The sequence below is a fragment of the Equus caballus genome, chromosome 3 (genome assembly GCF_041296265.1).
Source record: "Equus caballus isolate H_3958 breed thoroughbred chromosome 3, TB-T2T, whole genome shotgun sequence".
In the NCBI taxonomy this organism is placed as follows: Eukaryota; Metazoa; Chordata; class Mammalia; order Perissodactyla; family Equidae; genus Equus; species Equus caballus.
In genome coordinates, this window is record NC_091686.1 from 86,905,448 (window position 1) to 86,928,933 (window position 23,486).

General features: G+C 35.2%; 1 protein-coding gene and 1 long non-coding RNA gene across 6 annotated transcripts in view; one reads left to right on the forward strand and one right to left on the reverse strand.

Annotated features, from left to right (window-relative positions):
- LOC138923479 (uncharacterized) overlaps positions 1-23,486 on the reverse strand; it is a 51,522-nt gene that overhangs the window by 25,126 nt on the left and 2,910 nt on the right. The window contains exon 3 of one of the 2 annotated variants that reach the window (XR_011437133.1): positions 20,699-21,948. The exons of the other annotated variant lie outside the window; for it this stretch is intronic. This is a non-coding gene — a long non-coding RNA (uncharacterized lncRNA). Of the gene's footprint in view, positions 1-20,698; positions 21,949-23,486 lie in introns of those variants that run through there. 2 annotated transcript variants of the gene reach the window in all.
- Positions 1-23,486, forward strand: part of NFXL1 (nuclear transcription factor, X-box binding like 1) — a 55,972-nt gene that overhangs the window by 21,106 nt on the left and 11,380 nt on the right. For all 4 annotated transcript variants that reach the window (XM_023638137.2, XM_023638134.2, XM_023638135.2 and 1 more), the window contains exons 12-19: positions 2,879-2,969; positions 8,066-8,186; positions 8,416-8,575; positions 9,316-9,407; positions 12,232-12,253; positions 12,664-12,804; positions 18,418-18,584; positions 21,743-21,812. In XM_023638137.2, the coding sequence (XP_023493905.1) occupies positions 2,879-2,969; positions 8,066-8,186; positions 8,416-8,575; positions 9,316-9,407; positions 12,232-12,253; positions 12,664-12,804; positions 18,418-18,584; positions 21,743-21,812 (864 nt within the window). The remainder of the gene's footprint in view (positions 1-2,878; positions 2,970-8,065; positions 8,187-8,415; positions 8,576-9,315; positions 9,408-12,231; positions 12,254-12,663; positions 12,805-18,417; positions 18,585-21,742; positions 21,813-23,486) is intronic.

Consider the following 23,486-nt stretch of genomic DNA (forward strand, 5'->3'; position numbering starts at 1 on the left):
TATTTTATTTTATCCAAGAGGACAGTCTTTGTTGTTTAATTTGGGTGTAGATTATTTACATTTAATGTGATCCTTAATATGGTTAGATTTTAAATCTGTCATTTTACTATTTATTTTCTATTTGCCTGTCTATTCTTTGTTTGTTTTCCCAATTTTGTGTCTTCTATTTAAAGTGTTGTTTTTCAGTGATTCCATTTTAACTCCTTTATTCAATTCTCACACATTTTATGCCTATGTATTTTATAAACACCAAATACATTGCTTTTATTTTTGCTTTAACTAGTCAAGTATTTTTTAAAGCGTTTGAAAGAATAAGAAAAAGTACTCTTTTATATTTACCATCAAACTCATTATTTTTGGTGCTTTTCATCCTTTTGTATATATTCAGGTTTCTGTCTGGTTTCATTTTCTGTCTATCTGAAGGACTTCTGTTAACATTTCTCGTAGTGCTAGTCATGAATTCTTTCAACTTTTTGTAAACTATCTTTAGCCTTTGTCTGTGAAACATATTTTTACTGTGGAATTCTAGCTTGATGGTATGTTCTCCATACTTTAAAGATGTTGCTCCACTATCTTTTAGCTTGCGTTTTTTCTAACAAAGAGTGTGCTGCGATTGTTATTTTTGTTCCTCTGTATGATTTTTCTTTGGCTGTTTTTAAAGATTTTTCTCTTTATCACCAGTTTTTAGTAATTTATTTGTGGTGTTCCTTGGTATAGCTTTCTTCATGTTTCTTTAGCTTGGTGTTTGTTCGGCTTCTTGGATCTGTTTATAGTTTTCATCAAATTTGTGAAATTGTCAATCTTTATTTCTTCAAATATTGTTCCCCCACCCAATGCCTTCTGAGATTCCAATGACATGTATGTTATGCTGCTTGAAGTCCCACAGCTCACTGATGCTCCATTTATTATTCAGTCCTTTTAATTTCTGCATTTTATTTTAGCTTATATAGCTTTATCTTACTAATTTTCTTCTGCATTGCATAATCCATTGTTTTCCCGTCCTGTGTTTTCTTGTCTCAGATATTATATCTTTTAATTTTTGAGAGTTGAGTTGGGGTCTTTTTTCATATCTTCCTTGTCTCTCCTTAATGCACTCATGCTTTCCTTTATCTTCTTGAGTATGTGAATGGGCTGTACTTAGAATGCCTTTTTTAATGTGTTGTCTACTAATTCTCTTATCTGGCATTTCTGGGTCTGTTTCTGTTGATGATTTTTCTTTTCCTTTTGGGTTATATTTTCCTGCTTTTTTGCTTGCTGGGTAATTTTTGATTGGTTTCCAAACATTGTGAACTTTACATTTTTTGGTGCTGGTTTTTTTTGTATTCCTTTAAATATTTTTAAGCTTTGTTCTGGGTCAAAGTTAAGTTACTTTGAAACCATTTGGTCATTTTGCAGCTTGATTTTGTAAAGCATGGCCAGACTACTCTGTTATCTAGGGCTAATTTGGCCCTACTACTGAGGCAGTAACTCTTCTAAATACTCTGCTTGATTCCTGTGTGTTAGGAGGTTCTTCCACTCTGGCTGTAGGGAACATGAACTATTTCCAGCTTTGAATAATCTCTGGAAATTATTCTGCCTTCTCCTTCCAGCAGTTCTTTCTCAGGTTTTGGATAGTTTCCTCTCACACATGTACAGACCAGTACTCCGCTAAAGACTCAAGGGGTCTCTTCTGGAGTACTCCGGAGTTTTCTCTGTACTGCTACCCCTTCTCCACACATTCTAGCTGCGGTGGCCTCTCTGAACTGTGATTTTTATCTACTCATCTTGATGAGACCACTGGACTCTGCTTATGATCTTGTTCCTGCTGCAACCTGGAAACCTCCAGGTCTAAGCTGATGCTTCCTAGGACTTTGTTTCTCTTTTCTTAGAGATTGTTGTCTTGTGCTAATTGTCTAATGTCTGAAAACTGTGGCTTCATATGTTTTGCCTGATTTCCTAATTGTTTAAAGCAGGAAAATAAATCTGGTCATTGTTATTCCATCATGGTCAGAACTGTCTTCAGGCTTATTCAAGTCATGGACCATATAACATTTTCCCCTACTGCCACTGGCAAAATGATAAGCACATAGTCTCACTTAGTAAATATTTGTCTAATTGAATGAACTGTTTTGACTTCAGATTGTTTTCCAATAATGAGTATTTTGTTTTGAGCTATTTTTATTTACTGAAACTTGTTCTTAAGTAGGTTACAACTCTAAGTTTCTTTAAAACAATAGTAGTCTGTATTTCCTTTCCAAAGTGTGGATCAAGTCAAGGAAGGAGTTAGAATGGCAAGATGGGCTTGAAGTAGTTGCCTTGTGTTGATGAATAAAAATTGGGACAAGTCGTAGATGGCTATATTTCTCGCAGGCAGATTGGAAGTAAGGGAAGTAACTAAAGAAAGAAAGCTAGAAGCAAATAGCCTGTCTCTGCTTCTCTCCTTTAGTTGGTCTCTGATTCCATGGTTTGAAATAACTGCCAAACTAATCTGTACAATGAACTGGTTTTATTTTAATTAAATTTTAAAAATAGCCAGACTAATTGCCTGAATTGACTATAGCATTTGACCAGATCCATTCCTTTGGTTAATGTTGTCAATCTCTGCATAGATAAGTAGAAGTGAAATTATCTTATGGGAATGTTTTAAGTCATAGAATAATTAACTGAAGGCTGAGAAAATTTAGCTTGGTTTCGTTAAATTAGGTCATTGTCTTTTTAAACTAATAAGTTCTTAATAGGGTATATCTACTTAGAAGAAGAATGTTGGTACTCTTGAATACATTATTCTTATAGTGAAAGGAAGTATCTTTTGCTTTTTGTTCTGTGAATAACTAGTCATGGCATTCATATCATACATGGTTTCAAATGACCTGTTCTTTATATATTGCTTTCTCTTCAGTGTTGCCCTGGAAACTGTCCGCCTTGTGATCAAAACTGTGGACGGACATTAGGATGTAGAAACCATAAGTGTCCATCCGTCTGCCACAGAGGTAAAATTTAACAATAGCTGTAATTCTATGTTTTTATTTACAGAGTGCTTTATAGTTGATAGAGAGCTTTCACATTCATTATCTTACTTTGTCCTCTTAACAACCTTGAGAAGTTAGGGCAGTTGCCAAGAACCCTATTTTGTGGACAAGGAGGTTGAAGCTAAAGAGGGTTCAGTGACATACTCAGGAAACATCTAGTAAAATAATATAGGCCAGATTTGAACCTAGGTCTTCTGAATATAAAAGTTTTGTTCTTTCTATAACACAATGTTGTTTCTTTACTTCCTCTCAGCCTTCCCCACACAGTTTTTTTTTTTTAAAGATTTTATTTTTTCCTTTTTCTCCCCAAAGCCCCTCTGGTACATAGTTGTATATTCTTCGTTGTGGGTCCTTCTAGTTGTGGCATGTGGGACGCTGCCTCAGCGTGGCCTGATGAGCAGTGCCATGTCTGCACCCAGGATTCGAACCAACGAAACACTGGGCCGCCTGCAGTGGAGCGCGCGAACCCAACCACTCGGCCACGGGGCCAGCCCCCCCCACACAGTTTTTTAATTGATTAATATGTTCTTAGATTTTTCAGTTTTATTTTGAATTTTAGACATTTATGTGGAATTAAGTCTAGTAAGGATTGGATATATCCTAAGCCAGTGATTCTCCAGCTTTTCGGTCTCAAGACCCTTTACACTGTATTGGGACCCAAAGAGCTTTTGCTAATGTGGGTTTTGTCTATTGATGTTTTTTGTATTTGAAATTGAAATAAAGTGTATTAATATTTATTATTTTACTTAAAAACAGTAATAATAAACCCATTACATCTTAATTCAATAACTTATTTTTTGTGAAAAACAACTATATTTTGTGAAAAAAATTTAGCAGGAAGAATGGTATTGTTTTACATTTTTGCAAATGTCTTTAACGTCTAGCTTAATAGAAGATAGCTGGATTCACATCTATTGAATGCATTCAATCTGTTGTGATGTCACTTGGCACATACCTTCTGGAAAACTATACACATGAGACCTTGCAGACCCTCTGTAAGGTCTCATGGGTGGCTAAGTTATTAGACATTGAAAACTGAGTTAACTTTACCCATCTGGAGTATGTGGATATAAAATGGAATCTACTGAAAGATAGTATAGGGTAGTGGGAAGAGCACGGACTTAGGGTAACAGGTCCTGGGGCAAGCCACTTACTAACTTTATGACTTGGGACAAACTACTGTGCTGTACTGTTTTCCTGTCTTTCTTTGTGACTAGGAGGATGCTAAATATCTCAGTTCATCTCTTAATCATCTCAGATATCTCTCTCAAGGTATATGGCATTACTATTGTTTTGTATAATAAGCAAACAAGCAAAGAGACTATTGGCTCAAGGTCATAGAACTAGTTACATGGTCAGAATTTGAACCCAAACTTTAATGATATTTCTGTTATACAACATTGCCTCCCAATTAGAAAAAGTGGCAAATTCTGTCAACCCCTTAGACATTTTCCTGTGGATGTTCTCTGATTCATCAGTGTCTTTAAAATGTGAAGTTTATAACTACTTTTTCAGTTCTCACAATCACTAAAAGGATTTTATTTCCTCTTATAGTCATAATGCATCATTGACCAATTAAACTTAAAGTTCATTAACATTCTAAAGTTAGTCATTAATTCATTCGATAAATATTTTTGAGTGTCTGCTAAGTGCCAGTCACTGGGATTGCATGAGTGAAGAATATTGACAAAGTGCCTACTCTTACGGAACTTATTTTTTTACTCCCTGTCAGTTAAAATACAAGTAAAGAATATCAATCATTAACAAGTATAGAAAGAAAATTAGAGTGAAATTAAAGTTGTGATAGTAGGGATGGTAATACTATTTTATGTAGTGTGATCAGGGGAGGACTCTGAAAGGGTGATATTTGAGGGGAGTCCGGGAGTCCTGAAAGAAGTAAGGGATCAGGTCATGTGGAAATGGGGGTGGGGTAGTGTTCCAGGCAAGAAAACAGTGATTGCAAAGGCCCTGAGACAGCATTTGATGGAACAGCAAGGAGGACCAAAGTAGGTGCTCAAGGGGGATAAACAGTAGGAGATGAGGTCAAAGAGATGATGGGATAAAGGATTGCTGGGGAAAGGAGAATATGTGTAGGGCACTGTAGACCATTGTTAAAACACTGGCCTTTGAGTAGAAAACCTGGCTGGTTGTATGACCATTAAAAAAATTCAATAGTTTAGAATTTTCTCACCAAGAAAACACCAGGCCTAGTTGATTTTTACACATAACTTTTAACAAATAAACAGTTCAGGTATATATAAGTTCAGTCTCTTCGTAAACTATTTGAGAGTATATGTAAAAAAGGAATGTGCCCCAACTTATATCATCTGACAAGGAAAGTAAGAGAAAATTACAAGCCAACCTGACTCATAAATATGTTTTAGAAATATTAAAGTTTTAGCTGCTCACATGCAGCTATCCAATACTACAGTATTAGCTATCCAAAGCCGTAATCTATCATAACCAAGTTGGATTTATTCCAATAATGTATGGTTGGTTTAATATTAGTAAGTCTGGTAATGTGATTCACCACATTAACAGATTAAAGGAGAAATGAGATCATCTTAGTAAATGTCTAAAAATAGTTGATAAAATTCAACATCTGTATATGATAAAAACTTAATGAGAAATAGGAGGGAGCATCCTTAACTTGATATAGAGTTATGTGTCAAAAGGTAAGAGCAAGCATCATACTTAGTGGAGAAGTGTTGAAAGTGTATCCCTCTCTGGGATTATTTTGGAGAAAATCCCATAAATACTTCAGTATTCATCTCTGAAAGATGGATTCTTAACCTAAAAGAAGTTAATATGTTTCTTAGTATCAGCAAATATCTGGTGTTCAAATTTCTGTCTGTCTCATAAAGATCTTATTTTTTTATTTCAGTTTGTATGACTCAAAAACCTAATAAGATTGACGTTGTAATTGGTTGATGTCTCTAAAGTCTGTTAATCTATAATTTTCCTCCTCCATCTCCTTTTTTTTTTTCCTTGTCACTTATTTGTTTAAGAAACTAGGATCCTCTATTTAGTTTTACAGAGTCTGGATTTTGCAGATTGCATCTCTGTGGTATTATTTGAAATTTTCCTCTATATTTCCTGTAAATTGTTAGTGGGATTTAGAGGTTTGATCAGACCCAGGTTAAATTTTTTTTTGGCAGTGTTTATTTTTTTTTAAAGCTTATTAGCCCCTAACAAAATTTATCTTAATGGAAAGTGTGTGCAAGATGCTGTTGTGCAACTGTCACCATTTGTTTAATCCTCAGTTATGTGAGAGATATATAATTGTTATTTCATACCATTTTCCATCATTCTAGACACCTTCATAATCAAAGACGGCATCATCACTCATAGGGAGAGGGCGCTAACTGCATGTTTGTACTGTGAATATATGAAAGGTTGAGTTACAATTCTTTTAAGTTCTAGGTCATCTGTGTTTATGGTTCTGAAATTACTGGACTGATACCCCTTTTGGCTATTGACCAACTGGTCGCTATAGTTATATTCTCTATGCTGCTTTTTCACTTTAAAAATATTGTCTCTGAAGCTATTTTAGTTTATCTGTCATGCTGTACAGGTATGTGTAACAAATTTTGTTAATCAACAGGAAGACTATTCAGAGAAATTATCCCTTATTCTTAAGGTTTAATTTTTTAAAAAGGGAAAAGTGGTGCTATACTTTAGAGTGGCATAAAGGTCGTGTTTGATAAGTTCCTCTTTGAATTGCTAAAGATGAATGAAAATTATCATTGTTGAAAGATCAAAACAAAATTTGATCATGCGGGTCAGGATCGCTTGACTTATGCTACCATCAAGATAATACTTCATTTGGTTACACTTTACTTATCAAAACACCAAAGTATAAATTTGGTAATTTGTACAATACAGGTATGTTTTTTCCCTATGGTGCTTTTTACTGTTGTTTTCTTTTTCCGTGTTCAGTATTTGAATCAAAATTCTAGCTCCTGTTTGTTTTAGGGAACTATTTTGATCTTTTAAAGGCTTTAACCAGACTATTTTTCATCATTAATCTGTTTCTTATTAGGTTAACTGCTATTCATTATTTTGCTTGGTCCTGACACTAGGCAGCAGTCTCTTAAGATATTCATTCCTTAGCTGAAGCCTCTTATTCCCTTCTTACTATTTCATTTCTAGTGGGGTACCTTACTGGGAAAACTAGAGTTGGAAGAAAGCCCTTAAGATCACGTCAGAGCCTCAAGGAGAACTTTATAGCTGTTTAAAAAGGTTTTTTCATTTTTTGTGTGTGTATTTCTACCAACTTACCATAACGAAAGAAGATAAAAGCTGAAACCCAAACAACTTTTCCTTTTGGAATGTTTAGGAGTATTTGGAAATATAGGCTAAAATCAGGGTTTACAATTTAGTCTTTTTACAAAGCATGAGTAGTAGAAAATTGACTGTACGTGTTGATAACCTCATGAGAGAAGTTACTCTTATTGGGAATTTATCTAAAAATAATGTACTTGAATAGAAGTATGTATGAAAATAAGCCAAAAAGATTATTGTTAACATTAGGTTTTCCAAAGACTTAGATCCATTTTGCTTGTGTAGTGTTGAATGAGTAATGTGGTAAATTTGTTATTTAGAACAAAACTTTGGGCAAATTTTAAGTCAAATTCTAAAACTTTTCGTTGAAGTACCAGTGTAGATATAGAAAAGTATACAAATCGTAAGTGTACAGCTTGAATTTTTACACACTGAATATAACCATGTAACCAGAATTCAGATCATTAAACAGAATTTACCAGCATTTCCAAAACCCTCCTTATATCCTTTGTAACCATCATTCTGATTTTGAACATTGTAGGTTAGTTTTTGCTGCTTACTTTATGTAAATGGAATCGTGTACTACATGTTCTTTGTATCTGGCTTCTTTTGCTCAGTGTTAGGTGTGTGAAGTTCATTCATTTCTTGTAGTTTCTTCATTCTCCTTGTACAGTATCCCATTGTGCAAACAGACGAAACTTACTGATTCTACTCTTGATGGACATTTGGGTAGTTAAGAACATTTCTTTTTAAGTTTCAGACTTTGTTTTCAGGTAGTTGCTATCCCTGCCCAGAAACTGTAGATGTGAAGTGCAGCTGTGGCAATACAAAGGTGACAGTGCCCTGTGGCCGAGAGCGCACCACGAGACCGCCCAAATGCAAAGAGCAATGCAGGTTGGTACGAAGCTCTGCACAAACGTACATCTGGCGTCTTACAAATTTAAGTTTGTATGACTTTTTATATTGTTAGTATTTTCAATTTTGTTTTAATGTGTTAAAATATTAGTATTCACAGTATGCTCATTCTGTATGGAATCAGAAGATATGTAAATAGATAACTGCACTTTAGATATAATTGTTCAGTGATCAAAAGTAATTTAAAAAATTGTACTTTATGATTTAGTCGACCACCAACTTGCCATCATACAAGTCAAGAAAAACATCGCTGTCACTTTGGCTCTTGTCCTCCATGTCATCAACCTTGCCAAAAAGTTTTGGAGAAATGTGGTCACTTGTGTCCTGCTCCATGTCATGATCAAGCATTAATAAAGCAAACTGGCAGGGTAAGGGAACAATATTATTAAGAGATAGTGCATTGCTGTGGGTCATATTTTCTTAATTTTACTTAGTCATTCAACAAACAGTGATTAAGTACTTATTGGGTATTAAGGACTGAGATAGGAGCTGGGGTACAAGGTAAATAAGACTTGGTCTTTTATCTTAAGAAGCTCACAATATAGAAAAGGAGAGAAATCAATAAACAAATGTGTGCTGCAAATACTGTGTGATAGGCATGTTATAATGATGATACAGATGAATTTGTCAGTCTTCCTTCATATATTGTGGTTTAGGGTTATAGATATCTCCTGGTTCCCTCAAAGATTTATTCACGTGTTCAATGAATATTTATTGAGCCCTTACTGTGTATTAAGCATTCTTCTAGGTGCTGGGGATAGAACAGTGAACAAAATAATGGAGATTATGTTCTACTGGTGGAAGCTGGAATTTACATATCTGTTTCTCATTCTCCTTTTGGCTTATGAGAAGTGAAAGAGGCTACTCTGCCTTTGTTCTGAAATTTAAAAACTGGAGTCTGTCTCAATTTTTAATATCAGATGTGTGTGGAGAGGAAAATGTGATAGAATACAGATGAAATAAAATATTTCAGTGAGCACAATTCGTTGATTATTTGAAAAAATTTCAACCTGCTTGAGTGGAAGATACATGGACATATTTTCTTAGGTTCTTGTAATTGCCATATGATTTAATCTCTCTGACTTAAAATTATATATTTTACTTGTAGCACCAGCCTACAGGCCCTTGGGAACAGCCTTCTGAGCCAGCATTTATTCAGACTGCATTACCTTGTCCTCCATGCCAAGTTCCTATTCCTATGTAAGTATTAGAATTTTAGCTTTTTTAAAAAAATCTTTTGACATAGTTCAGAGCGTGTCTTAAGTCACCTTCTTCCTTTTCTCTTTGTTCAGTTTATCATTATTTCAGGCCTAGCCTGTGCACTAGCTTCTCTGTCTTCAGCCTCATTCATTTTCTGATGTATTTTACATAGTGTTGATCTGCAGATTCAATGCCATCCCTGTCAAAAGCACAGCTGGCTTTTTTTTACAGAAATTGAAAAGTTGACCCTAAAATTCATATGGAAATATGAGTGATCTGGAATAACTAAAATGGCCTTAAAAGTAAAGGTCAACGTTAGAGGGCTCACGTTTCCTGATTTTAAAATTTAGTACAAAACTACAGTAATCAAGAATGTGTGGTATTGGCATAAGGATAGACATACTGATCAATGAAATAAAATTGAGAGTCTAGAAAGAAACCCATATATTTACAGTCAATTGATTTTTTACAAGAGTGGCAAGACAATTCAATGGAGGAAAGAATGTTTTTTTTTTTCCAGTAAATGGTGCTGGGACACTGGATATTCACATGGAAAAAAATGAATTTGGATCCCTACCTCATAATATATATCAATATTAACTCAAAATGGTTCAAAGACCTACAAATAAGAGCTGAAACTGTTAAACTCTTAGAAGAAAATGTAGATGTAAATCTTTGTGCCCTAGGCAGTGGTTTGTTAGAGATGACACCTAACGAAAATTGAACTTTATAAAAATTAAGTCAAATCAGAGGACGCTATCAAGAAATTGTGCTTCAAGAACACTGTCAAAAAATTGAAAAGACAACCCACAGAATGGGAGAAAATGTTTGTAAGTCATGTGTCTTGTAAAAGTGTGTTATCCAGAATATATATATAATTCTTAAACTCAGAAACAAAAAGACAAATAATCCAAGTGAAAAATGGGCAAAGCCTTTGAATAGACATTTCTTCAAAGAAGATCTACAAATGGCCGGTAAATACGTGTGAAAGGATGCTCATTATCATTAGTTATAAGGGAAATGCAAACCAAAACCACAATGAGATACCATTTTATTCCATTTAGGAAATTAAAAAGACATATAATAAGTGTTGGTGAAGATATGGAGAAGTCGGAACCGTCATACAATGCTGCTGGCGACATAAAATGTCGTGGCTACTTTGGAAAACAGTTTGGCAGTTCCTCAGGAAACTGAACAAAGAGTTACCTTATGACCCAGCAGTTTTACTCGTAGGTGTATACCCAAGAGAATTAAAAATATGTGTTCACAAAAAACTTGAACGTTCACAGTAGCACTATTAATAGCCAAAAAGTGGAAACAACCCAGATGTTCCTCAACTAAGGTATACATTTAAAAAAAATAGTATGTTCATACAATGGAATATTAATTGACAATAAAATTGAATGAAGTACTGATATACGCTATAACGTGAATGAACCTTGAAAATATGCTAAATGGAAGAAGTCACAAAAGGTCCCATATTATATGATTCCATTTATACAAAATTTCCCAAATAGACAAATCTATAGAAACAGAAGGCAGATTAGTGTTTGCCAGGGTCTGAGGGAGGAAGAAATGGCAAGTTACTGCTATCTGTCAACTGGTGAATGGATAAACAAAATGTGGATTAGTTATACAGTGGAATATTATTCAGCCATAAAAATGCGTGACTTACTGATACATGCTGTAACATGGATAAACTTCGAAAACAGTATGCTAAGTGAAAGAAGCCAAACACAAAAAACCACGTAATGTTTGATTCCATTTATGTGCAGTGTTCAAAATTGACAAATCCATAGAGACAGAAAGTAGATTAGTGGTTGTCCCAGCAGCTAGGGGTCGAGGACCATGTGGGAGTGACTTCTAATAGTTATAGGGTTCTCTTTGGGATTATGAAAATATTCTAGAATTAGATGGTGGTGATGGTTGTATAACTTTGTGAATATATTCAAAGCCACTGAATTGTACTCTTTACAAGTATACATTTTATGGTGTACGACCCGTTCAAGTTAACTCTCATGAAAGGTGTAAAGTCTCTCTCGATTTTTTTTTTTCTGTGCAGATGTCCCTGTGTTCCAGCACCAACTACTTTTCAGAAAAGATTATTCTTTCCCCGTTCAGTTGCCTTTCTCCTTTGTCAGAGATCCACTGACTATAATTGTGTGGGTCCATTTCTGGGGACTTTATTTCTGTTCCATTGACCTGTTTTCACCAACCTGTTTTCTTCACTGTCTTGATCTCTGTAGCTTTATAGCCAGTCTTGAAGTTGGGTAGTCTCATTCCTCTGACTTCATTCTGCTTCACTACTGGATTGGGGTTTTTTGTCTCTCTGTATAGGCCTTAGAATCAGTTTATTAATATCCACAAAATAACTTGCTGGGATTTTGATTGGAATTGTCTAGAATCTAGATCAAGTTGGGAAGAAGTGATATCTTAACAATATTGCACTTGCCTATTGGCAAACACGGAATATCTCCATTTATTTAGACCTTCTTTAATTTCTTTTATCAGTGTTTTGTAGTTTTCCTCATATAGATCTGTATATATTTTGTTAGCCGTATACCTAAGTATCTCATTTTTTTGTGCTAGTATAAATGGTGGTATGCTTTTAATTTCAAATTCCAGCTCGTTGCTGGTATATGGGAAAGCTCTTGCCTTTTATATATTAACTTTGTATCCTGCAGCCTTTCTATAATCACTTATTTCCATATGTGTTTATTTTTTATTCTTAATAAAACAAACTAGTGGAGTTAGCCTCTTTGGTTTAGGTATTATCTTTGAAGAATTTATAATATTTTCATTTCATTTTATTTTTCTCTTGCAGGGAATGCCTTGGGAAGCATGAGGTGAGTTATAGGCACAAGTTTTAAGTAAAGCTTGTAATCTCTACCTCTTCTCTACTAGGATTGTTAGAAATAACAAAGTTGAAGTATTAGTTTAGTGCTACAAAGGCAAGAGTTTGCTAATTTTAAAAATATACGGTGCTTTTATTTGAGACTTAGTCAATGTATATGGATTCACTACAGAATCATTACATTGAATCTCCCTTTTAGGAATAGAATGTTTTGCTTGCTGGCGTTCATTCTTTGGGTTTTTTTTGATAGGTTACTTTGGTTTTGATAATAACTGTTATAGTGAAAATGAATTAGACCTTTGTGAAACTTGTTCTCACATGATAACAGAGTCATTTTGGAAACATGGGTCCAGAAGGTTTTGTGTGTGTGTTGTGCTGATTTTCCTTTTTTTTTTTTTAAAGGTGAGTCCACTACCATGCCATGCTGTAGGACCCTACTCTTGCAAGAGAGTTTGTGGCCGAACCTTAGGTTGTCAGAATCATACGTGTATGAAGGAATGCCACAAAGTAACTGAAGTTGATGCCAGCACTGGCAAAAACAAGGTAATGTCTTTAGGTCGAATGTATATATGCTTATAGTATGCTTGAAACATTTTGTTCAATAATTATGTCTTAAATATTTTTCCATTTTGATATTAACTTCTTTCCTCTTTCTTGCCTCATCCCTTCTTCCTTTGCTTTCCTAGGAGAATTAACGCTAACAGCTTACTGTATGTGGCTCTATATCTTTGTGCTGGCTCATAACAGTATGCCTTTTAATGTGGTATTCGTTACATATTGTACCTGTGTTGTTACTGAACCAAAAGTGGGTTTGCCTCTTGTCAGAGTTAAAATCAGACTCTTGACCAGAAGTAGTTGTCACACAAAGTAGAACTTATTTGCAGCAAGTAGGAGGCCACGTGGAATCACTTCCGAAGTTGTGGCTGTCCCTGAACAAAGGAAAGCAGAGGCCTTTTATTTCCATTGGGGGATGAGTATTCAAAAGGGAGAGGTGGGTATTTGCATGCACAGGCTCAGTTGGAAAGCATGCTTCCCACATACACTGCAGGTGACGGTAATAAGGCCTAAGATCGTCCTGGAGAGATCTTAGCATTGAAAATGAGGCAGAAGTCATAGGCGTAGCTCTTCTGGTGAGGCTTGGTCTGGTTTAGGGTGGTTGGTAATTGCATCTCTTAAACAGTTAAATGCTTCCAACCCACCCTTGAGTTCCTTGGGGCAATTAGTCAGTGATGGTGCTACTACATAGGATTTGATTTTATGATAAAAGTACGGAAATTATGTATCTTGATAGTAGGTGGCAATATCACCTCTAGTTCTGTCCATTCATATTTCTGAACTTAGTCTGGAGCATTTGCTCCCAGCTATTTTTCAAACCTGACATATATGATAGATGATGTTCACAATTTTAATAAATTCCTAATCTTTCATTGAAAGTAAGGTAAATAGCATCACAGATGTGGGGTGTGTGTATGGGTGTGTCAAATTCTGTAAAAGCATTTTATAAGCATATGAGAAATTAGCCATTCAAAGATCTCTAAAATTGCCATTTTACAAGGAAAAACAAATGCAGCGAATCAAATTTTAAATAATATTACATTCTATTTTTAAAATAATTGTTTTTCTTAAACTTCCATTCTATAGGCAATTATGATAATATTAGCAAGTGTGCATAATGAAGAATAAGTCATAAATTTTAAGCTTCATTTTTATTAAGTAAGATTAAATTTATGAATGTTTAAATTATTAGTATGAATTGTGTTACTGAAATTTTCACTTGCATTGTTAGGTTTTTTGTCTTTGATTTAGTAATTGTAATATATGACAACCTAAATGTCAGCAATATTCTTCCTCATGTGCAGACATACATGTAAATATTTTATAATTTCTTCATTGATCTGTGCCTTGATCCTCAATAAAAAGGTACTCATGATAAAATGAAAAACATATTGGAATTGTAAAATGAAACTAACAAATAATTATAATGATTCAAAACCACTTTAACTAGTTAGGGTATAGCTGCTGTACAGCTTTCCTCTAGATTTTCAGAACATCAGATGAGTAAGAAAACCTCATTTTAAGAGCTGATATCACAATGATGGAATTCTCTTGGATTATGCCACCATTGCTTCCTGGGCAGGCGATGTGGCAAGATATGGATTATAAGTATGTGCAGGTCTTCTCAGTTGAGCTACAAGTGCATTCCTGTCTCCCACTCAAGGAAGGCTACTGCAGTGCAAATGAGTGAAAATTATGTTATTTGGGGGATAACTTTGCAATCACTCTAATTTATATATTAAAAGCTAAATAATTCAGAAACTTTTAAAAATTAATTCCTTACGATAACACCTCATTTGAGACCCACTGGAGAAAGGCTTCTAGTATGTATCTCTTGATCCACATGCTTCTGGAATTTGTAATACGGTTTTTAAACTTGAGTTGTAGCACAGAGCCTACAACATGGCAGGTGTTCAATAAGCATTTATTGAATTCACTGGAATCAAAGCTCTATTGCTTTTAACTCTACTCTGGTCTCCTTTCCTGGCCTTACCCTCAGATGTCGGTCCAATCAAGGCTATTGTTATGTGTGATGGCTCTGATTGCTACCATGAGCAACAGATAGCCCTATTGTCTAATTCATTGGCTGTAGTGAGTGGAACTGTGATTGATGGGTGAGGTTCAGGTGAGACTAATGGCAATTGAAATGGTGTGTGTTTCCCAGGCAAACATGGTCTCAATTTTTTTTTTTTTTTGGTGAGGAAGAGTGGCCCTGAGCTAACATCTGTTGCCACTCTTCCTCTTTTTGCTGGAGGAAGATTGTCACTGAGCTAACATCTGTATCAGTATTCCTCTATTTTATGTGGGATGCTTCCACAGCATGGCTTGATGAATGGTGCTAGGTCTGTGCCGAGGATGAGAATCTGGGAACCCCAGGCCGCCGAAGCGGAGTGTGTGAACTTAACCACTACACCACTGGACCAGCCCCTCAAATATTTTTTGAGTCACTGAAAGAAGAAATACAGTAATGAGGATGGTCTTTTCTCTTTGGGGGAAATCTGTCACCAAAAATAAGTAAAAGGGAGAAAAAAATATATGTACATAATTACACGTACATTTACTACATAATTATGTTATAGACCCTTGCCACTCAGAATGTTGTCTGCAGACCCTCAGCACTGGCATCACCTGGAATCTTGTTAGACCTGCAAAATCTCAGGCCCCACCTAGCATTTTAACAAGATTCCCAAGTGATTAATCATGTTCAAGAATGTTTGAGAATCACTGCTAAAGGCAGTGCGTGTGATATGTCACGTTTCACTGATTTTTTAAAAAAAGAATTTCATTATTATCATCAAACTTGCTAATTATTTCAACCATTAAAAAGAAAGGATAATTCTGTAATATGATAGAAGTGCTAATTATCGCTACAATTACAATCATATTACAGTACATAAATGTATCAAATGTGTTGAGCACCTTGAATTTACACAATGTCTAATATATTTCACTAAAATGGGAAAAAAGAATTTCACTTATTAAGATTAGTTTTCCAATTTGTGATAATAACCCAAATGTTTATTCTGCTTTCCTTTCACCATCCCCTGACTCACTAGGATCTCTCTCCTCCCTGGATTTCCAGAAAGTTGAATGAATCAGAAAAAACTCATTTCAAAAACTGGTGTGACTGATTGGGGAATTATTGTGGATTATCCCAGTATTGCTCCCTGGATTGAAACTTCTGTGTTTTTTTTCAGTGGAAGTAATGGTTCCTTTTTGTTTTGGTGATGAAGATTGTCCCTGAGCTAAAATCTGTTGCCAATCTTCTTTTTCTTTTTTTCCTCCCTGAAGCCCCAATATATAGTTGTACATCCTAGTTGTATGTCCTCCTAGTTCTTCTGTGTGGGATGCCTCATCAGCATGGCTTGATGAGCGGTGTGTAGGTCTGCATCCAGGATTCAAACTGGCAAATCCAGGGCTGACAAAGTGGAGCATGAGAATGTAACCACTATGCCAGTGGGCCAGCCCGTGTTTTTTTTTTTTTTTATGAGAACTGCATAAGATACTTGACAGCCAGACTTACTGTATTTCCTAGTTAAGATAGTCTCTCCTAGAGGATAGAAGTTGATATTGGAAGTTATCCAGGAAGATAGTTTAGCAAGTACAGATTCAGTGATTTTTTTTTAATAGCTGGAAGAAGTTTCATATCATTAGTATAAATCTTGTTTTGCTGATAGGGAAACTGAACCTTGTCTAGTAATGTGTCCATGATTACACAACAAGAGAGTAGCAATTCGGAGATTAGTATTGCTGATGTCCTAACTCCCAGCCCAGTAAGCTCTTCTACTCATGTTATTTAAATGGAGGTTATTGCAGATGTACCACATAGCCAGGAAGAAACAAATGGAATAGACTGTGTTATCTTTGGTTACGTTTGTGTATTTTGTAACTCATTGCCTATCCTTCCAGTCTTTCTCGTTTCAGAAGGTTGTATCACCATTTTTACCCAGTTGTGCGGATTAAAGACATAGGAACATTGCTTGATTTCTTTGTCTTCATTGTCCTTGTCCCACACAAATCTTGTTAGGTTTATCTTCAAAATAGGTCCCGAATCTCACCATTTCTTATAACTTCTGTTGCTAACATCTTCATCTAAGCCACCATCACCTCTTGCCTAGATTTCTCCAATATTTTCCCAGCCAACCTTTCTACTCCCTCTTTTGTCTTATCACATCAGGCAGATTCATCTTTTAAGAATGTGAGCCAGTGTCGTCTCCCCGCTCAAAACCCTTCAGTAGCTTTCAGTCACTCTGAGAGTAGAATCCAAGGGCCTTACGATGGTCTATAAGGCTTTATAATGACCCTGCTCCAGACTACCTTCCCCACCTCTTCACTCATCACTCCCTTGCTTGCTGACTTCTACTTCTGTTCTTGCTATTTTTTGAGCATCCCAAGTTTATTCTTACCTCACAGCCTTTGCACTTACTTATTCCTTTTCTCTGAAGCTCCATATTCTTATGGCTCTCTCCCTTACTTAACTCAATTTCTGTTCAACTGTGCCCTTTATCAGACAGGCTTCCTTCTTGTTGCTACTATCACTCTCTCTTATCCTGTTTTGTCTTTTTTCAGAGTATTTATGAAGACAATTCTATTATGTTCTTTACCTTCCCCACTTAAATGAAGTTCCTTCCTTAGGTCAGGGATCTCTCCCATCTTGCATATTCCCAGTGTGTGCAACAGTGCCTGGCACATAAATGCTGAATAAGGATTTGTGGAATGAATGAATATACTTTTTAAAATTAAAAAAATAAAAATTACTCATAGAAGAATGTTTTCATAATTTTAAACACTTTTTTTAATCCCATGTGTCAAAAATAGCTAAAATTTTATTGATTTAATAATTCTTTTGTACTCATGGCTGTACTTAGGAATAATAAAAGATGTTTAACATTTAAGATCTAAGCGTCCATGTCTATAGCTCTCTTATTTTACCTCATGTATGACGTGAAAATAAACAATATCCTGCAATAAAAATTTAACCTTCTTTAGTAGATAGATACTTAAATTATTAAATTACTAAAGCAGCGAGGTGCCTTATTAATTACACACTTTGAGCTTCCTTTATTTGTAAATGTAATTTAATTTTGGTTCATTGAAGTGCATAAAAAATGAATTAAACTGCTGGTCATTGTCCTTTTTGCCCTCTATATGTGTTTCTCTTTGGGAGGATGAGATTAATATCTTCAGAACATTGAGTACTTTGGGAATCTTTATTGATCCCTTAACTGTGTTGATTTCTTTAGTTTGGTGATGATCATTCTTATCAGGTGGAAGTGAATTGGTAACTTTTTACTGTTTTTTTCCTGCCACTGACTATACTTTAGGAAGTAATTTACATTTTTAGTAGGGATACTTCATATAATCAAGTTCATTTTAAAGGTGACGCAGTTTGATTTAATGAGTTTTGTGGACAAAAATCTTTGTGAATAAGGGTCATATTGGTTTTCTTGCTGTTCTTCATTTTGAATATTTTTAAAATGAGTGAAAGCATGTACCATTTTGTTGACTGTGTTTCTAATATATATATAAATTTTAGAACTTTAACATATAAAAATGTTAGACTTCTGTACTTAGGTGCTCTGTTTTCTTGCTGTTTATCAGGCTGGCCCAGAATGCCTGCAGTGTGAAGAAGGGTGCTCTAAGTCACGGCCGCCAGGCTGTCCTCACCCGTGTGTTTTGCCATGTCACCCTGGAGAATGTCCTCCTTGTGTTCAGATGCTTAGAATAAAATGTCACTGCAAGATCACAAGCCTGTATGTGGAATGTAGGTAAGTGGACTGAGGAAATATTCTTGTTTTACTACAGTTAGTTTAATTGGTGTGCTTTTATAATTCAGGACCCACTACTGTATACTTTAAGGAATAGTTGTCAGTATGCTTCTTAGACTCAGGAGGACCACGTTTTCCCATAGAGACCTGGAAGGAAGACATATAGAAAACTTCACCTTCTAGGTACTTCACCCGAATTTCAATGAGGGCAATTCTGCTTTCTTCCATTTGGGGATTTTGTATAAGATTTTGTTAGGAAAAAAGTCGTATCACTGCTTTTAAAAAAAAATAGGAGAGAGCCAGCGCTGGTGGCCTAGTGGTTAAGTTTAGCATGCTCCACTTCAGTGGCCCAGGCCCCGCTCTTGGGCATGGACCTACACTCCTCTGTCAATGGCCATGCTGTGTTGGCAGCCCATATACTGAAAAATAGAGGAAGATTGGCATGTGTGTTAGGTCAGAGCAAATCTTCCTCTGAGAAAAAAAGAAAGAAAAAGAAAAAAAATAGGAGAAACACTCCTGTAACAGATCATTCAAATAACAGTGTCAAACTAGAATTTTCTTGGATCGAAAATTGACTTGCACATAGTTACTTAGACATAGTTTTTAAATTATAGATTTAAAAGATAGGGTTTTGCTTATTAAAAATGTTGCTGTTATAGCATTTATCATATGAGGGTATGACCTCTATATTTTCCTTACTTAAAAAAATGCAAATTTTTGCTTGTGGATTATGTGGAGGGAAAAAAATTCACATTTTTTTTCTATTTAATCATGGTCTAACACAATTTACCTAACTTGTTCAGCTCCATTTCATGCAAGTCTATAAAGTGGGCTTTTTGTAAGTATATTTTACTCAAGTTAAATTTGGGAATATGACTTCATTTCTGACTTTTTGAGCATAAGTACTTCTGGAAAAATGTCTGTTAATATTATCTTAAATTTGTGTTTGCCACTTAACACTGTAGACTTATGCTTTGTTCGCTTGTAAAAGTCAAATTTTATTCTTTTTAAATATTAAAATTATTTCATTGAAGGTTTAAAAATAAAATGTTAAAACTAAACTAGCTTTAGGGGGCTGGCCCCGTGACCAAGTGGTTAAGTTCACCCACTCCACTTCGGTGGCCTGGGGCTTTGCAGATTTGGATCCTGGACGCGGACATGACACTGCTCATCAGGCCATGCTGAGGCAGCATCTCACATAGCACAACCGGCGGGACCTCCAACTAGAGTATGCAACTATGTGCTGGGGGGCTTTGGGGAGAAGAAGACGGGGAAAAGAAGATTGGCAACCTATGTTAGCTCAGGTGCCAATCTTTAAAAATAAAAATAGCTTTAGAAGGTTTTTAGGGAGAGTTAAGAGGGCAGTTTTGCTATATTAATGGGGGATACTGACAAAAAGAGGTGGTTTTGTTTGGTCTTGCAGAGTCCTAAATTTCCCCCTCTCGCTTCTTTTTCTCTTTATCCTGTACTCTCCAAAGGCCGTCTTTCCCTTTGTACCTTCTTCCCGGAGTGCTGCCTTTCCAAGATTGGTTCCTTAATTCTTGTGCACTTTTAATAGTCTCTGCCCTTTAGCTAGTGCTCTGATCAGCTGAAACTTTTCGGTATTTTCACACTTAGGGTGGGCTTTCTTTTTCTGGTGTGATTTTAGCTCTGCCCCTCTTCTTTTTTCTGCTTAGCTTTTCCAGAACTTCACTAGCTCTCTCATAGCACTTACTATGGGAGCTTGAGAAATATCTCTGCTAGGAATTGATATTTATTTTTCTACTTAAAGGTAATTTGAAGTTTGTGGAAATTTTGATCTTCTAATTATGCCGAGGTCTTGGGATTTGAGTGATTTTATTTGTTATTGATCAGCTGAATGGTTTTTGCGGGTTGTGTGGATACATTTGGATTGAGCTGGCTTCCGTTACCGCAGCTGTCCAGAGTTCCTTTTTCCTTTTCTTGAATACATATTTAATGTGCATGTTTTCATGCAGAATTCTTCAGTCTCAGTATTTGTTCTGATAATTTCATTTGCTTTAATTCAGTGAGTTATTTCATAAGTCATCTTGTCCTTTTAGTCCTTTTCTGCTGCATGTAACTATGTTTTATAGAAATTAGGTATAAAAGATATAGGCCTTGAAAAGTAATTAATTTATTCCTAATTACAGAGTAACAGGAACAAAATGATATTAACGCAAGTTCAGAAGTGAGTGCCATACTTGTAAGAATGAAAATATACAATTTTTAGTACAGCCAGCATAAAAAAGTCTGTGATATTGTTAAGTGAAATTTTGCCAAGAAAATTGCATGTTATCTTAGAGTACATTTACAACGAATTTGTTACAAATACTTAAGATAATAATTTTGAGGTTAATGAGGCTAAGCTTATGGTATGTTTTGGCAGTTGTGTCTGGAAGGGAAATAGAAGCAGGAAAAGAAAGTATCAAGGAAAGAGAAGGAAGGTAATGGGGAAGAGGAAAAGGAGGTCCATGTGATAGGGGTTTTTAGATTGTCCCTAGCTGCTGACTCATGCGGTGTCTGGTGGTTCTGTTCAACTACCTGTTGGAAAGTAGTTTTATTCCTTGGTGTTTGTGACTTTTTCTGAATTACCTACCTACTGGGTCAGAGAGAAAAGCACAGACTGATCTAAAATGATCTAATCTGAAATGAATGAACTTCCAACGTTAATAGATGGCTTATCCAAAAATGACTGGAAAAAAGCTTTTCTAATAAGCTTACTTCATTTCCCACTGACTACCTTCAATTTGAAGAAACATATTAAAGCACTAGTTTTTAATCTTTTATGAAGAGCCTCTAAGAAGAACTGTAATTGTGAATAATGATTGAGCTATAGGGAAAGATAGTACAGGAACTGTTAAAGAGAGGCCGGGCACAGGTGCTATTTCATGTGTGTTTTGTACTTCTTGCAGTCTTGCCCTTTTGGCATTTAATTTGTTGATAGTTGATAAAGGGCTGGATGGCTTGATTTATCAGAATGGTTAAGTAATTTGAAGGTAATTGTCATGGAGACACACTTAAAAATATTTTTCAGGAGAAAATGAAATAAGTAAGATAATTTTATGGATATGCTTGAGATTGTGAAATATTTTTGGAAACTTATGCTTTAAAATGGACTTTGGTTTAAATGTTATCAAAACTTCCTCTCCTGTTTTTAGAAAAATAACCACAGCTGATGTAAATGAAAAGAACCTTCTCAGTTGTTGCAAAAATCAGTGTCCTAAAGAGGTAAGTTTTAATAGACCCTTTTAAGTTGTATTTCTTGGGCATTGCTTCTCTTGGGTTTTCTATTTTCTTCTTTGGTCATCCTGTTTCAGGTCTTTCACTGGAAATGTGGGTCCAGAAAGAAAAATGTGATTGATCTCTGTAAAAGTGTAATACATATAGTTAGGGTAGATGCACATCTCTTTATGAAATTTGGGGATATTAAGGATAGGAATGACCCTTAGAAGATTTTTTTTTTAAGCATTTTAAAGGTACCTTGTATACTTTATACACTAAAATTTTGACCTAATGCTTACCCCTCCCCAGAATGTGATTCAGACTTAAAATATAGATAGATCAAGAACTGTGTGGGTCATAAGCAGTTAGACAGTAAATCCATAGTAGGTTTTTAAAAAAGCAAATACGTCTCTATGTGTATGTGTGAACTTGAAAGTTCATTGTTATTTTGAATTAATTAGTATAAAGCATTCATATGGTATAAAGTTTTGTTTTTAAAGATTCTGATGGTTGTATATGCATTGTATTCAAACTAAAATTATCAAAAGTGGTTTAAAAAAATTGTTCAGAGTAAAAAGGTAAAAACTCACTAGTGATTTATCATGACAATACTTTGAGAAACCAAAGTTGTGCATCTGTATTTGGCCAATCTAAAAGTAAGGGTGCCCCGTTTTTTTTGGTTGGGGGTAGGGCAGTGACAATTATTTGGTATGGGTGGACATTTATAAAGGAATCCTTTTGATTTATAGACTTATTAATAGTACCTCTTTTCTTTTCATTCTTGGTCTTTATACACTTATCTAAGTGTCTCTCATCCTATTTAGAGTCAGGAAGAGACGGCAACAGTCTTCAATATAGTAGTCTCTTTGGTTAAATAAAAACAGAAATCAATGCATGATAGGCCTTTTTGTTAACAATGCATATTTCCTTTTAACTAAAACTTGGGACTTTTTATGATTTCTGTTTAAGAAGTGTTGGAATAAGAACCTGGGAATGTCAAAATTTATGTAAGATTATATAAAGGAGACCATTTCAAGCAATAAATGATTATTTTAATAATCCTGTCTTTGTTAATATAAGTAAAACTAGGGGCAGAGAATATTTCAAATTTAATTTTCTGAATTCTTCAAATCTTGAGTTTTCCCTTGTTAAAATAAATTTTCTTCTGTCCGAGTTCGGATCCTAGTAATAGGTCGTTGAGAGTTTTATTTTTAATCTGACACAGTAACTTGGCATGATATTATAGTTAAAAATAAGATAATTTAATTGTCTTAAGGATAATTTGCAATTCAGCATTGCCTTGGCTGTGATTCAGTTGTGATGCTGTTATGACATTTGGTGGGACTAGATGAATGGGCACTGTTTATTTAAAAATTTGTCTATGCTCATGATTTAGGATTCTGGGCCATTCTGGAGCTCCTGGTATTGCTAGAGTCTTCTTGGGCTTTCTTGAAAAATATATCTGTAGGCTGGGAACAATCCAAATGCTTATTATAGTTTGGAGTAACCTAGGAATGGACAGGTGAATTTCATTGTGTCCAGTAGAACTCATCCTAGTTTATGGCCTCTTGATATTGGTAAGGCTACAGCAGTGTTCTCAAACGTCAGTGCACATCAGAATCACTTCAAGGGCTTGTTAAAACATTGATGGGCCCCACCCTAGAGTTTCTGATTTTGTGG